General features: G+C 45.3%; 1 protein-coding gene across 2 annotated transcripts in view; it reads right to left on the bottom strand.

Moving 5' to 3' along the window:
* Positions 1-1,053: 1,053 nt before the first annotated feature.
* The window catches only part of cep112 (centrosomal protein 112), a 57,820-nt gene continuing 42,597 nt past the window's right edge, over positions 1,054-16,276 (bottom strand). Inside the window, exons 13-17 of one of the 2 annotated variants that reach the window (XM_055884318.1) lie at positions 7,526-7,680; positions 7,026-7,155; positions 5,184-5,276; positions 4,802-4,861; positions 1,054-3,377 (exon numbers count right to left, since the gene is read on the bottom strand). In XM_055884318.1, coding sequence (XP_055740293.1) covers positions 3,294-3,377; positions 4,802-4,861; positions 5,184-5,276; positions 7,026-7,155; positions 7,526-7,680 — 522 coding nt within the window. In that variant the 3' untranslated portion in view covers positions 1,054-3,293. Of the gene's footprint in view, positions 3,378-4,801; positions 4,862-5,183; positions 5,277-7,025; positions 7,156-7,525; positions 7,681-16,276 lie in introns of those variants that run through there. The other variant, XM_055884326.1, reaches the window with a different exon arrangement.

Below are 16,276 nucleotides of genomic sequence, written 5' to 3'. Positions count from 1 at the left end.
TCTGAGAGAGCCATGTGAGTGAGAGGTGCTTCGGAGCACGCAGCCGGGAGAAGGGAATTATAATTATTATATTCAGCCCAAGGGCCGCAAAAGGCATGGATTCTTTTAGGGGGGACACAAAGGGGATGCACCGGGAAATTCAAGACATTATCAAGTACTTGTCAAATTTTGAATGAGAGACTGATGAAGTGTGTAGAGCCTGCGCAAAAAAAACTAAGCAGAGCTCAAGCCTTTCATGCAATTTTTTCAAATCATCATTAGTCGCATCACGTAGCCTTAGAATGCATTACAAATCAAAACATATAACCCAACATTTGTATCACAACTAAAGTTATATAAATTACTCTAAATTAAGCATATAGGAGTACCATTTTCTTTGTTAATCGCTCAACACAAAATAGCTGCATGTGCGCACTCCCTCGAATATTTTGGATAAAATATCCTATGTTCAGTTGTATTCTTCATTCTATAAAATAAATATAGAATAATGTTAAGGAATTCTAACCAAATCTTGTCGGCTAAATGAACTAGTGTAGCCCACAGCCATATCGCATAGTCCGATCAGGGCTTAACATATGGACAACTCAGAGTATGCTATTGTGTTCTTCTGAAATAAACTACATTTTCTTCATATCATGTTTCTTTAGACCTGTCTAAAATATTTAATGGATTTATTGTGATGGTGTAGGCTATATTAAATGGATTTATTGTGATGGTGTAGGCTATATTACATGGATTTATTAGACTTTTTAAAAATGTAGATGTTCCAACGGGGCTGCATCAGTGGCTTGTAGGCTGTGTGTGGAAGCTAGGAGATGCTAAACGTGTTTATGTTAATTAATGGTCATTTACCGGGAGACCAGCAGTTATTTGCTTGACAATCACTGGCTGAAAAAAAATGTCATGATGGCCACAGCCCTAGTTGAGAGTAGAGTACGGTAAACAGGCTTGACTGGATCTGGGGCAGGGCTGTGTTCCGGGGCCATTAGGAAACTGGTGGGCTGAGGTTAGGGCTGAGACTTGGTCTGGGGCAGGAGCTGAGGCTAGAACTGGGATTGGGGCTGCGTTCCGGGCCGTTAGGATTGAGTGAGTTTAGATTGTGTGAGCTTTTAATTGTGCAGAACACATTCTACTTTCATTAGAGGAAGTGTAATCTGTGTATGAGCCGATAATGAGGTAATGTATGGTATTAATTAGAGTGAGGAATGCATGCAGCATTAGGAGGCCCTGGATTAGACCTGGCCCTGCCTAGCCTGTCAGCAGTGCTCTGACTGTACTCTACTGTAATGGAACGATAGCAGACTGAGAAAAGAAGAGGAGGAGAGGAGGTAACGCCTGATAGGAGGAGCTCAGTCAGCCAAACATCTGGTGGGAGGGATGGAGAGAGGGAGAAATGTATGAAGAATGGAAAGAGGAAGGGAGGGATGGAGGGGGGATGAGATGGGAGGGGTGCATGGGGGATGAGATGTGATTGTAGCTGGAATAGTGTAGTAGAAGGCAGTAAAGGAAAAGCCCATATTTGGTTAGACATTATAAGATTTTTGACCATTCAAAGATTTTAGATCAATGACCAATGGTCTCAAGTAAAATGATTCAGGAAATGAGGCCATGTTAGAGTATTGGAACGAAGCCAAAGCCCTGGCTCCTCCCACAGCCCCTTGTCACAGATGAGGTCACCTGCTCGTTAACAGACTTGCCAATTCTGGGCATTCGACGTGATGACTACAAACGATGCAGTATGAAGTGAGGATAGAAAAGTAGCGGTGTGGAATCTCACAGGCTACAGCTAACAGACAAGTAATCAAACAAAACCAATGACATCATAGGTGGGAAGGATCGCAGGGTGGGTGACACTGGAAGACACTTCCTTGTCTTCCAATGCGGCCTCAGTGATCCCGGATTCAGCTATTAACCCCTGCTAACTACACATCTGGAGGACACACTGGCCGTATTCAACATACTTGCATCCTAAATAGTAGGCTGTTTGAGTATGCACATTTCTTTTGTATAATAGTATGCAACATTGCAGAAATCGAGTATACTTTAAATGCCCAGATGCCATACTAATTTTGGCTTTGACAACAGCTGATCATTTAGATATGGGAAATGCGCTACCTAAATCAACCAAAAGCAGGAAATAATGCAATCGCGCATGACACATTCTCAGTATGTGAAAATATTATGTTTTATACTATGTGAATTTTTGAAAATCAAGTATGGTTTTGTAGGCTACCTATTTAATTTATGGATCAAGCCTTAGCAGTCATTCTGATCTCGTTCCCAATGAACAGTGCTTTAGTTCATTATGTTGCTGTCCTGCTGTTCCCAATTTATCAGTTTCTGTCTTCAGTTCTTTGTAAATAGGATAGATGGGCTGTATGGATCTACTACATTATACACAGTATACAAAACATTAAGAACACCTGTGAAACACTTTCAACACCTTGTAGTGTCCATTCCCCGATGAATTGAGGCTGTTCTGAGGGCAAAAGAGAGGGGTGCAACTCAATATTAGGAAGGTGTTCTTAATGTTTGGTACACTCAGTGTAGGTCAAATGTGATAGTATGCCTATAACCAGCCTGAGTAGGCCTATAACTCCATTCCTACTCTATTCTGCGTTAAGATAAATTCATGGAATTGGAAATGATCTATTATCAGGCTGGTTGAATTTTGAAAAATACTTTTTACTAAACGGTGCGTGCTAAATAGTATGCAACGATAAGTATATAGTATGCAGTTTAATACGCTAGTATGGGTATTCGGACACGGCCATTGTAGATCTGAGACAGGAGAGGTGTACAACAATACGGAATTCGGCACTGCCCCACAACTGGGGACGCTGCACAGCACAGATATGAGAACTCTCTATGGAGGTTCCTATGTTTCAGCATGTGTCAGACAGGCACATATGGAGAGACTAAAAGTGACAACATTTCATATAGCTTCAAATATCCACTGCAGTTTTCAATTACTGCACAGGGGTGAGCTCTGCAAATTATAGCTGTATCCCGGGCCCTGTAACTAGCACTTACCAATGTCTGAGTGCTTAAGCATTTTTCTAAATCAGTGACTTTGGGGGGATTGTATCATTGTATAATTGCATGGATGGAAGCCTGTGTTGGCTCGTTGTGAGACATTTTTCATATGCTGGATTTGTGGGTTTGTGGGTTGGTGATGTGTGTGAACAAATCCCATGTTTCTGATGTGTTCTGAACCAAACTGAATGGCAAGTCCCCAAGTAGTGATGAAATGAAAGAAGAAAACAGACATTTAATTTACAGTGTTTTGCTACTCACTTCAGTGACTCTTCAAGTTTGGAGATCTTCTTCTTGGCCTCTTCTCTCTCTCTCTCCGCCTCGTTGTGTAGGGCACGCACCTGTGTGATTGTGTGAGTGAGAGACAGCGTGAGAGAGAGAGTGAGGGGTAGAAACAGAGACAGACACTATGACAGCAGGTCCATCACTCAGCAAGCCCCCCTTTCCATGACCTTATCCACCTGGGCCCTGGGGTTGCCTCTCCCTGACCTCTTATCTCCACCCATCATCAAGCTGCCATCTGGGCCCATCTCCTGATAGGCCTTTAAGAATGTACAGACAGACAGATTCTTTCATCAAGTTTACTGGGAGCTGGAGAAAGGCTGTGCACTCAAAACATTTGATGCAGCTATTTAACAAATTTTTTCAACTAACAACTTACTTCAGTCACACAAAGATTAAACAGAAGGTGAAATGGCATTGACCCTCACCATGACCCTGCTAACAGAGATCCAGACCTGGTAGCTAGCTAGCTTGCAGGTGTATCAGTCCCCCAATGCAGAGGTGCCTGACCTGAAACATACAGCCCTGTTACCCCCCCAACCCCTCTTTATGACTGACTGCTATGCCCTTCAACATGGAGGCTTTACTTTGAAGACGAACCAGGTGTGTGGACCTGCATCTTAACCCTGATCTTCACCCACCTGACTCTGGCCTGGCCTGGACCAACTCATTAGATGGGGGGATTTTTTATGACAACACATTGGCTTTGAAGGGAGGCTTGAAAGAGAGAGGGGTCGCTGCCATTGCTGTCTGGCAGCAATTAAGGTCCTTGCTGGATTTAGCTGGGGCGACTGAGCATGGCTTTTCGGACGGACAAGACTTCATCTCCCGTCCCCTATGGCCTTAAATTGGGCAACTTCAGGCCATCACCCCAGCTCTCCCCCTTACACCCGCAAAAACATCTGCTAAATATGTGACCAATAAAATGTGATTTCATTTGATTTGAACCACCATCTCCCCTAAATGTCAAACCCTCACTCCTCCGAATGCCCCTCCCCTTTCCACTCCACCCTTCCTCCCCACAGCCACTGAGCCCTGTGGACCCTGTGACCAGCAGTAGTCTGACCTGTTAATCACAGCTTTGAGTTTACAGGCAGGACATAACATATCAAAGGGTAGAAGGGGATCTAGCCAGGACCATGTGGGTCCCAGGCTTTTATCTCTCCCATTGAACCACAGTCAGTCTGGAAAGGCAGGTAGAATGTAATTATGATCAGGCTTTAGGTTTCACAGAGTTGACTTTAGGCACGGTAGGCCTACATAGTTATGTAGAGTAAGACTCAGAGGAAAGGACGCTCCTCATTAAGACAAAGTGAGACAGTCTTCCTTTGTTTATTTAGAGCCAATACACTAAATAAGAGGTCAGCCATATAATCTCAATTTGATATGAGAGTATTGTATTGACACAAGAATTGATTATTGATTTGACATGAGGGTAACTACATTGATTTGATGCGCGGGTAACTATTGATAGAGATTGTACCTTTTTCTCACAGTGGTTCTGCAGATCTGCTTTCTCTTGTTGAAGTTTATTCTCTGTGTCCTGGAAAACACAAGTCAGGAGGTCTGAAAAATTCATACAGAACTACAAAGAAACACAACAAGTTATTTTTACGTGAGATGTTTTTTTCCCATTATTCCCATTCAAACAAAACATCCTTCTGCTTGAAAATCTATCCAGCAGAGGATCTGGAGGGTTATGGGCCTCTGGACACACATCTGTATAGTCTTTTGTACTTCTTCCAGTTGTTGTGGAATGAAGCCGTTCTCTCTCACACACACACACACACACACACACACACACACACACACACACACACACACACACACACACACACACACACACACACACACACACACTTTACCCTGAGTTGTTTCAGTCTCCTGTGCTCACTGTCCTGTAGCTGCTGTCTGAGCTGAGCCACAGTCTGTTCCAGGTCCTCAATCACATCAGAGGCCTGAGAGAGACGGAGAGACGGAGGGATGGAGAGAAAGAGAGAGGCAGGTGGTAAAGTTAAGAACATTGGACCATTAACCAAAAGGTTGCTGGGTCGAATCCCTGAGCCTACAGGTGAAATATCTGTCGATATGCCCTTGAGCAATGCACTTAACCCTAATTGCTCCTGTCGCTCTGGATAAGAGTGTCTGCTAAATGACTAAAAGGTCAAATAGAGAGAGAAAGAGAGCGAGGATAACAACAGGAGTCTTATCTAACACAACCATATTACTCAGCAGCAGGGGGATATAAATGCTGTCAAGGCTTCAGTTGAAGATAAGTCATACATAGTATATATAGCATGAAGATATATCTAAGCATTCTACAACATCTTTGAGAGAACGTGGAACGTGTGTGAGTGTGATGTTTACTGTTCATTTTTATTGTTCATTTCACTTTGGTATATTATCTACTTCACTTGCATTGGCAATGTTAACATATATGTTTCCCATGCCAATAAAACCCCTTGAATTGAATTGCGTGTGACCAGTCTAGCTAATAGTTCTTTCAGTGGTGTAGCATCAGGTAATGCAGTGGTGTAGCATCAGGTAGCATCAGGTAATGCAGTGGTGTAATGTCAGGTAATGCAGTGTTGTAGCATCAGGTTATGCAGTGGTGTAGCATCAGGTAATGCAGTGGTGTAGCAGCGGGTAATGCAGTGGTGTAGCATCAGGTAATGCAGTGGTGTAGCAGCGGGTAATGCAGTGTGTAGCATCGGGTAATGCAGTGGTGTAGCATCGGGTAATGCAGTGGTGCAGCATCGGGTAATGCAGTGGTGCAGCATCGGGTAATGCAGTGGTGCAGCATCAGGTAATGCAGTGGTGTAGCATCAGGTAATGCAGTGGTGTAGCAGCGGGTAATGCAGTGGTGTAGCATCGGGTAATGCAGTGGTGCAGCATCGGGTAATGCAGTGGTGCGGCATCGGGTAATGCAGTGGTGCAGCATCGGGTAATGCAGTGGTGTAGCATCGGGTAATGCAGTGGTGCAGCATCGGGTAATGCAGTGGTGCAGCATCGGGTAATGCAGTGGTGTAGCATCGGGTAATGCAGTGGTGTAGCATCGGGTAATGCAGTGTGTAGCATCGGGTAATGCAGTGGTGTAGCATCGGGTAATGCAGTGGTGTAGCATCAGGTAATGCAGTGGTATAGCATCAGGTAATGCAGTGGTGTAGCATCAGGTAATGCAGTGGTGTAGCATCAGATAATGCAGTGGTGTAGCATCAGGTAATGCAGTGGTGTAGCATCAGGTAATGCAGTGGTGTAGCATCAGGTAATGCAGTGGTGTAGCATCAGGTAATGCAGTGGTGTAGCATCAGGTAATGCAGTGGTGTAGCATCAGGTAATGCAGTGGTGTAGCATCTAGTTTTTCTATACTAATTTGGTTGGGTATCTTACGCCTCGATCACACCGACAGCGTCATTCCATTTTGGTACACCAGAAGTACATTCATTTCCAATGGAACACTGTGTTGCCTTGCAGCACTGCATTGCAGAGGCAGTCGCGGTGAGTTCTGTGTGATGCATACGTTAGATTTATTGAACGTATGCATCAATTTGTATGCGCAGACGGCTAGACAGAAATGGTAGCAGAATGTGAATGTTGAACTTGTTTTGCACACACATCCAGATGTTGCTGCGTACCATGTTGCGCAAAGATACTGTCGCAGTGCAGTAGTGTTCTACAGTAGTTTAGTAGCACCTGCCGTTGGCTACCTTAGCAGCGGAGAGTGTGTGTTCCTGTTGGAAGTGGCTGATGTCAGTCTCATGTTTGGTCTGGAGCTTCTGCAGTGTGTCTTCATGTTGCTCACTCTGCTGCTCCTTCTCCCTCAACAGAGACACCCTCCTGGACAACACAACACAGACATACTCAACGTTCTGACAACCATTTGTTTCTTAGAGCTTGGTGAGAGTGTGGTGGTCCTATGGTTGTTGTTTTGCATACACCCTCCTGGACAACACAACACAGACATACTCAATACAGACATACACACAGTCAGCACCACTCACTACTGTAAGGGCCTACTGCTTGGCTCAAACAGAGGCTGGAGCTGGGGCTTAGACTGGGGAACTCAGTGTCGGATTGGGTCGGTAAATGAGTTGGGGGCTGTCTGTGTATTTTGGGGTGAGACTATTCCTTCTTTTCATGTAAGGTTTGGGAAGAGAACAGTGAGTGGGTGGATGTGGGTGACCGTGGTGTGTGGTTTCCTCCTCACCGTCGGTTGGCCTCCTGAAGCTCAGAGCTGATGGTGGCGATGTGGATCTCCAGCTGGCCCTTCTCCTGGGTCACCTTCTGCCTCAGCACGTTACCGTTCTCCACCTCCACTGACAGCTGCTTCACACGCAGCTCCAGCTCCTGCACTGTCTGCTCCTATACAGTGGGAGAGGACCATCAGCATGAGACAGCATGAACATCACTGTCCACTCCTATACAGTGGGAGAGGACCATCAGCATGAGACAGCATGAACATCACTGTCTGCTCCTATACAGTGGGAGAGGACCATCAGCATGAGACAGCATGAACATCACTGTCTGCTCCTCTACAGTGGGAGAGGACCATCAGCATGAGACAGCATGAACATCACTGTCTGCTCCTATACAGTGGGAGAGGACCATCAGCATGAGACAGCATGAACATCACTGTCTGCTCCTATACAGTGGGAGAGGACCATCAGCATGAACATCACTGTCTGCTCCTATACAGTGGGAGAGGACCATCAGCATGAGACAGCATGAACATCACTGTCCACTCCTATACAGTGGGAGAGGACCATCAGCATGAGACAGCATGAACATCACTGTCTGGTCCTATACAGTGGGAGAGGACCATCAGCATGAGACAGCATGAACATCACTGTCTGCTCCTATACAGTGGGAGAGGACCATCAGCATGAGACAGCATGAACATCACTGTCTGCTCCTATACAGTGGGAGAGGACCATCAGCATGAGACAGCATGAACATCACTGTCTGCTCCTATACAGTGGGAGAGGATCATCATCATGAGACAGCATGAACATCACTGTCTGCTCCTATACAGTGGGAGAGGACCATCAGCATGAGACAGCATGAACATCACTGTCTGCTCCTATACAGTGGGAGAGGACCATCAGCATGAGACAGCATGAACATCACTGTCTGCTCCTATACAGTGGGAGAGGACCATCAGCATGAGACAGCATGAACATCACTGTCTGCTCCTATACAGTGGGAGAGGATCATCAGCATGAGACAGCATGAACATCAATGTCTGCTCCTATACAGTGGGAGAGGACCATCAGCATGAGACAGCATGAACATCACTGTCTGCTCCTATACAGTGGGAGAGGACCATCATCATGAGACAGCATGGACATCATTGACCACCATCAAGATGAACAATTCTGTTACAGATGCACTATCTTAATAGGACCCTCCTTCTCACAGCAGGAAAACAATACTGCAATTATTACACTTTTCATTAGGGCAAATCAAGGCTGACATTTTGAAGTGGAAATCAGAAACGTTAGAAGCCATTTGAACCTTGAATACACTACCATTTGCATTTCCTGCTGAGTAGGAAAATTCTCTGCGACAACAGTGATCAAATTAAGATAGCAAACCAGTACAACTCTGTTTCACCCCCACTGTTCTACAGCATGAGTGGCTCATCAATCCAAACCCATTTACCAGTATCAGAAGAGGCTGGTGGGAGGAGCCATTGGAGGACGGGCTCATTGTAAAGATTGGAATAGAATACATGGAACGGTATCAAACATATGGAAATCACGGTTGACTTTGTTCCATTGATTCCATTCTAGTCATTACAATGAGCCTGCCCACCTGAAGCTCCTCCCACCAGCCTTCTCTGGCCTGAAACCCACTATCCCAGCACCACAGCACAGTTTACCCAACTGAACTCATGCTCAATTCTAGTCAGCCTGAACCGACTGTTTCTCAGCAACCAGATTCTCCAACTCTCAGCTAAGCAGACATCAAAGTCCTCAGTGCACCAGGGATAGATCCTATCAGGTGGGACTGTTTTAAAAGACACATCTGATGAATCTGTAGTCTCTTCGTTCCCTCTGCAAAGTCTCAAAGAGAAAGTTAAAGAAATAGACTTCAAAAAGTCAACTGTTCCGCCTGCCTATGAAAACATCTTCTCTCTTGTTCCCAAAAGCGTTTTTCTCTCTCCCCAAGCTGCTGTTTCTTTCGCTTTCTCCTGCTCTGCCTAGTTCTGCCTCCTCACAATACAAGTTTAAAGGGCAGACAGAAGTTGAGCTCATTGCTCTTGGCCTACGTAATCCCACCAAATCATCTAATCCCATTCTTCATAAACCAGACAACCGCTCCAGATTACCAATCATACAGACACCCTCATTCAAAACTCAATCGAGGGTGATCAAACAAAGTCCAGGGGCGTGTTCATTAGGATACATCATAGGAAAACAAAAATGTCCACGTAGTCCCTCCCTGTTTTCTTCTGTTTGGTGATTAATGACCATGACCCAGCTGATTGTGACTGCCCAGCTAGCACATAACGTTCTGAGAACCATTTGTTTCTTAGAGCTTGGTGAGAGTGTGGTGGTCCTATTGTTGTTTTGCATACAACCATCCCACAACGTTCTGGGAATGGTGCAGGATAGCTGCGCCTTGAGGTCGGACGCCGAGCAGTTGCCTAACAGGCAGTGATGCAACCAGTCAACATGCACTCGATGGTGCAGCTGTATATCTTTGAGGATCTGAGGACCCATGCCATATCTTTTCAGTCTACTGAGGGGGAATAGGCGTTGTCATGCCCTCTTCACGACTGTCTTGGTGTGTTTGGACCACGGATAGTTTGTCGGTGATGTGGACACCAAGGAACTTGAAGCTCTTGCCCTGCTCCACTACAGCCCCGTCGATGAGAATGGGGGAGTGCTCGGCCCTCCTTTTCCTGTAGTCCACAATCAGATCCTTTGGCTTGATCACGTTGAGGGAGTGGTTACTAGGTCTCTGACCTCCTCCATGTAGGCTGGCTCATCGTTGTCGGTGATCAGGGCTACCACACTTGTGTCATCTGCAAACTTAATGATGGTGTTGGAGTCGTGCGTGGCCACGAAGTCGTGTGGGTGAAGAGGGAGTACAGGAGGGGTCTAAGCACGCACCCCTGAGGGGCCCCATGTTGAGGATCAGCATAGCAGATGTGTTGTTGCCTACCTTAACCACCTGGAGGTGGTCCGTCAGGAAGTCCAGGATCCAGATGCAGAGGGAGGTGTTTTGTCCCAGGGTCCTTAGCTTAGAGATGAGCTTTGAGGGCACTATGGTGTTGAACGCTGAACTGTAGTCAACGAACCATATTCTCACGTAGGGTTTCCTTTTGTCCAGTTGGGAAAGGGCAGTGTTGAGTTCAATAGAGATTGCGTCATCTCTGGATCTGTTGGGGCGGTATGCAAATTGGAGTGGATCTAGGGTTTCTGGGATAATGGTGTTGATGTGAGCCATGACCAGCCTTTCAAAACACTTCATAGCTACAGACATGAGTGCTACGGGGCAGTAGTCATTTAGGTAGGTTACCATGGCGCTCTTGGGCACAGGGACTATGGTGGTCTGCTTGAAACGTAGGTATTACAGACTCGGTCAGGGACAGGTTGAAAATGTCAGTGAAGACACTTGCCAGCATGCTCTGAGTACACGTCCTGGTAATTTGTCCGGCCCTGCGAATGTTGACCTGAATGTTGACTTTGAAATGGGGTCTGTTTGAATATACTAAAATGAACAGCTTTGTTAGAGTTAAGAAAACATGGCATGCTAGCTCTCTTTCCTGGTGGCGCAGTGGACTAATTCTATAGATAGAGAACAGAAGATCATAGGTTTGAATCTCACTGATGCCGTGCCACAATAAAAAATAAATGTATTTGCACGACTAATTTGCATAACTATTGCCTCAGAAAATGTTCATGTATCCTTTCTGTGCTTGGAGTTTAAAAAAAGTTAACCCAAACTAAGCTAGTAGTGTTCATAAAAGTCTTAATGAAACTTTCAGTGAAAGTTATTAAAAAAAACTCCAAATAACCTATAATTTCCATTGTCAGAAGGTTAATAAAACCTCCCAGGAAAACTTTCAGGAAACCATAGTAAAATGTTTTCAGAACCTCACTACAACAAAAAATAAAAAATGTACGTTCCCAGAACAGGCTACATTTTCACTTCGATTCTCAGAACGTTTAAAAACTTTCCATTTTACCGGTCAGGAAACTGATTGCTTCGTTACCAGTACCAATGGGACACCAAAAACGTACGTTCCCACAACTTCTAAGGAACCAAATGTGCTAGCTGGGTGATGCTTCTACTAGTGTCCTAATAAAAACAGTTGATTCAACCACCTACTCTCTGTGTGACAGTTTGGAATGCAGCGCATTCGCAGGTTGATACAAGTGATGACAAAGTGGCTGGATGGGGAGTGTGCAGTCCTCTCTAACCGATGAGAGCTGGCTGAGATAGGAGAGCTCTGTGTGTTTTTGGGACAGAGAGGGACGGCCAGCGCCGTCAGGCCCCATGAGAGGGGTCCTTTGTAAATTGTCTGCAAGCGGCCAACAAGAGTGCCTTAAAAAAATGAAGGGGGAACGAAGGAGGACTGAGCCAGGACGTGTGCTGACACTTAACGCCCTGGCATGGGATGAGACGGAGAGTGTGTGTGTGTGTGTGTGTGTGTGTGTGTGTGTGTGTGTGTGTGTGTGTGTGTGTGTGTGTGTGTGTGTGTGTGTGTGTGTGTGTGTGTGTGTGTGTGTGTGTGTGTGTGTGTGTGTGTGTGTGGCGCACTCCCCTGAGCACCAGGTGTTAGCAGCACGTTACATTACCAGCACTGAACTCCACTAATGGGCTCCTTCAGAGAGACAGACACAAAGTGACAAGTGTGTAGTAATAGGCTACATATTAGCTTCGCTCTCCTGTGTCCTTCATAGATTTAACTAGGATAAAATGGGTCTTCTTTAAAGTGATAAAAAAATTAATTTGGTGCCCAAAATATTTATCAAAGAGAAGTTGCGTAATATAATGTAACAGATTCAATATTCAGTGATGGATGACCTACCAATGCCAGTTAAAGAGGCGGTCTCACTTAAACATATTCCCACATATTACACACCAGTAGAAGACTTAAACATATTCCCACATATTACACACCAGTAGAAGACTTAAACAAATTCCCACATATTACACACCAGTACAAGACTTAAACAAATTCCCACATATTACACACCAGTAGAAGACTTAAACATATTCCCACATATTACACAGCAGCAGAAGACTTGGAGTGCTTGTATGCCACCTGTGGGTGTGTGTGATGCAGCTAAAGATGCTGTTATGGTACAGGAATACTGCAGTGGCCTGTCAGGGACATGCTCTGTTCTCTTTGTCTCCGTTGATGCACACAGACAAGCACAAACAAAGAGATTTCAGTCATATTTCATCTTGTCTTCATGTTGACATACACACTAGCAGCTGCTCTACCTGAACTGTTCTAGACACCAGACAAGTTCCAAAAACAATTACAGGTGTCAAAACACCTTTCTTTGGGTAAGAAGCCTACGTGAAAATGTGTGTGTCATATGTTGAAACTCTCACTCTGTCAGATAGCTTTGATAAACTTCACTTTACCTTTTGTTTTTTGGCAAGCACCAAAAACACTGCACACGGTTGCATGATGAAAGACAAACAACATATTTCAGAGGGCTTCGATACTGAGACATCAAATAGAGAGGGGGAGTTCAGAGCTACCTCACCTCAGCTGACATTTCTTATGAAGAGAACAGGGGTGTGTGTGTGTGTGTATGTGCACACCCGTGCATGTGTACCTCTGTGTGGAGGTCAGCCTAAACTAACAGGGGTAGAGCACCTCATTTCCAGTGAGAGGGCCCTTTCATGTTGCGGGCCTCACCTGGCTATAGCCTGTGTTTAGTTATTAAAGAAGGGTCTTACCCAGCCTCGCACGGCCCGCTTTTGATGCTTCTTAAATTCCATCCTGCTGACAGACTATCTCACTGCAAGTGGGAGCGCACGTGTGTGTGTGTGTGTGTGATAGAGTGAAAAAAAGAAAGTGTGTGTGTATGGGTAGGAGTACACATTACCTGTGAAAGCTATTGAATGCAAATATCTGCGTGTGAGAGAGGGAGATAGAGAATGTGTGTGTGAGAGCAAAAGTGAGAGAAAGTGTGTGTGTGTGTGTGTGTGTGCGTGTATGTACACGTTAATTGTGAAAGCTGCTGAATGTCATAAGAGAAGCTAAATTCATGAAGTACTGTACTGTGTCTGAATGGCCCCTGTTGCTGATCATCCATACCTAATCCCCCACCCCTACTTTGTCCCACCTTAGGTCCTTGTCCCACCTTGTTGTGGAATGAAGCCGTTCTCTCGCTCACACACACACACACACACACACACACACACACACACACACACACACACACACACACACACACACACACACACACACACACACACACACACACACACAAAGCAACACTCTCAGGTTAGATGTTATGGAACAGTCTGCCTACCCATGTGAGAGACGCAGACTCGGTCTCAACCTTTAAGTCTTTACTGAAGACTTATCTCTTCAGTAGGTCATATGATTGAGTGTAGTCTGGCCCAGGAGTGTGAAGGTGAACGGTAAGGCTCTGGAGCAACAAACCGCCCTTGCTGTCTCTGCCTGGCCGGTTCCCCTCTCTCCACTGGGATTCTCTGCCTCTAACCCTATTACAGGGGCTGAGTCACTGGCTTACTGGTGCTCTTTCATGCCGTCCCTAGGAGGGGTGCGTCACTTGAGTGGGTTGAGTTACTAACGTGATCTTCCTGTCTGGGTTGGCGCCCCCCCTTGGTTTGTGCTGTGGTGGAGATCTTTGTTGGCTATACTCGGCCTTGTCTCAGGATTGTAAGTTGGTGGTTGAAGATATCCCTCTAGTGGTGCGGGGGCTGTGCTTTGGCAAAGTGGGTGGGGTTATATCCTTCCTGTTTGGCCCTGTCCGGGGGTATCTTCGGATGGGGCCACAGTGTCTCCTGACCGCTCCTGTCTCAGCCTCCAGTATTTATGCTGCAGTAGTTTGTGTCGGGGGGCTAGGGTCAGTTGGTTATACCTGGAGTACTTCTCCTGTCTTATCCAGTGTCCTGTGTGAATTTAAGTATGTTCTCTCTAATTCTCTCCTTCTCTCTTTCTTTCTCTCTCTCTGAGAACCTGAGCCCTAGGACCATACGTCAGGACTACCGGGCATGATGACTCCTTGCTGTCCCCAGTCCGCCTGGCCTTGCTGCTATTCCAGTTTCAACTGTTCTGCCTGCGGTTACGGAACCCCTACCTGTCCCAGACCTGCTGTTTTCAACTCTTAATGATTGGCTATGAAAAGCCAACAGATTTATTGCTGATTATTATTTGACCATGCTTGTCATTTATGAACATTTTGAAAATCTTGGCTCTCTCTAATTTTCTCCTTCTCTCTTTCTTTCTCTCGGAGGACCTGAGCCCTAGGACCATACGTCGGGACTACCGGGCGTGGTGACTCCTTGCTGTCCCCAGTCCGCCTGGCCTTGCTGCTATTACTGTTTCAACTGTTCTGCCTGCGGTTATGGAACCGCCACCTGTCCCAGACCTGTTGTTTTTCAACTCTTAATGATCGGCTATGAAAAGCCAACTGAAAATTATTCATGATTATTTGACCATGCTTGTCACTTATGAAAATTTTTGAACATCTTGGCATAGTTCTGTTATAATCTCCACCCGGCACAGCCAGAAGAGGACTGGCCACCCCTCATAGCCTGGTTCCTCTCTAGGTTTCTTCCTAGGTTTTGGCCTTTCTAGGGAGTTTTTCCTAGCCACCGTGCTTCTACACCTGCATTACTAGCTGTTTGGGGTTTTAGGCTGGGTTTCTGTACAGCACTTCGAGATATTAGCTGATGTACGAAGGGCTATATAAAATAAACTTGATTGATTGATTGAACTTGATTGATTCGGTCCCAGGACACAGATGCAAAGGCAGAGAAACTTTTACAAGGTGGAAGGTACAGTTGAAGTCAGAAGTTTACATACACCTTAGCCAAATACATTTAAACTCAGATTTTCAGAATTCCTGACATTTAATCCCAGTAAAAAGTCCCTGTTTTAGGTCAGTTAGGATTATCACCTCATTTTAAGAATGTAAAATGTCAGAATAATAGTAGAGAGAATGATTTATTTCAGATTTTATTTCTTTCATCACATTCCCAGTGGGTCAGAAGTTTACATACACTCAATTAGTATTTGGTAGTATTGCCTTTGAATTGTTGAACTTGGGTCAAACGTTTCGGGTAGCCTTCCACAAGCTTCCCATAATAAATTGGGTGAATTTTGGCCGATTCCTCCTGACAGAGCTGGTGTAACTGAGTCTGGTTTGTAGGACTCCTTGCTCGTACATGCTTTTTCAGTTCAACCTACAAATTGTTAATAGGATTGAGGTCAGGGCTTTGTGATGGCCAATTTAATACCTTGACTTTGTTGTCCTTAAGCCATTTGCCACAACTTTGGAAGTATGCTTGGGGTCATTGTCCATTTGGAAGACACCTTTGCGACCAAGCTTTAATTTCCTGACTGATGTCTTGAGATGTTGCTTCAATATATCCATATAACTTTCCTTTCTCATGATGGCATCTATTTTGTGAAGTGCACCAGTCCCTCCTGCAGCAAAGCACCCCCACAACATGATTCTGCCACCAACATGCTTCGCGGTTGGGATGGTGTTCTTCGGCTTGCAAGCCTCCACCTTTTTCCTCCTAACATAACAATGGTCATTATGGCAAAACAGTTCTATTTTTGTTTCATCAGACCAGAGGACATTTCTCCAAAAAGTACGATCTTTGTCCCCATGTGCAGTTGCAAACCGTAGTCTGGCTTTTTTTATGGCGGTTTTGGAGCAGTGGCTTCTTCCTTGCTGAGCGGCCTTTCAGGTTATGTCGATATAGGACTTCTTTTACTGTGGAT

The sequence above is a fragment of the Salvelinus fontinalis genome, chromosome 2 (genome assembly GCF_029448725.1).
Source record: "Salvelinus fontinalis isolate EN_2023a chromosome 2, ASM2944872v1, whole genome shotgun sequence".
NCBI classification, from domain to species: domain Eukaryota; kingdom Metazoa; phylum Chordata; class Actinopteri; order Salmoniformes; family Salmonidae; genus Salvelinus; species Salvelinus fontinalis.
Note: the sequence above shows the minus strand (reverse complement) of the source record. Positions and strands in the feature narration are given on the sequence as shown.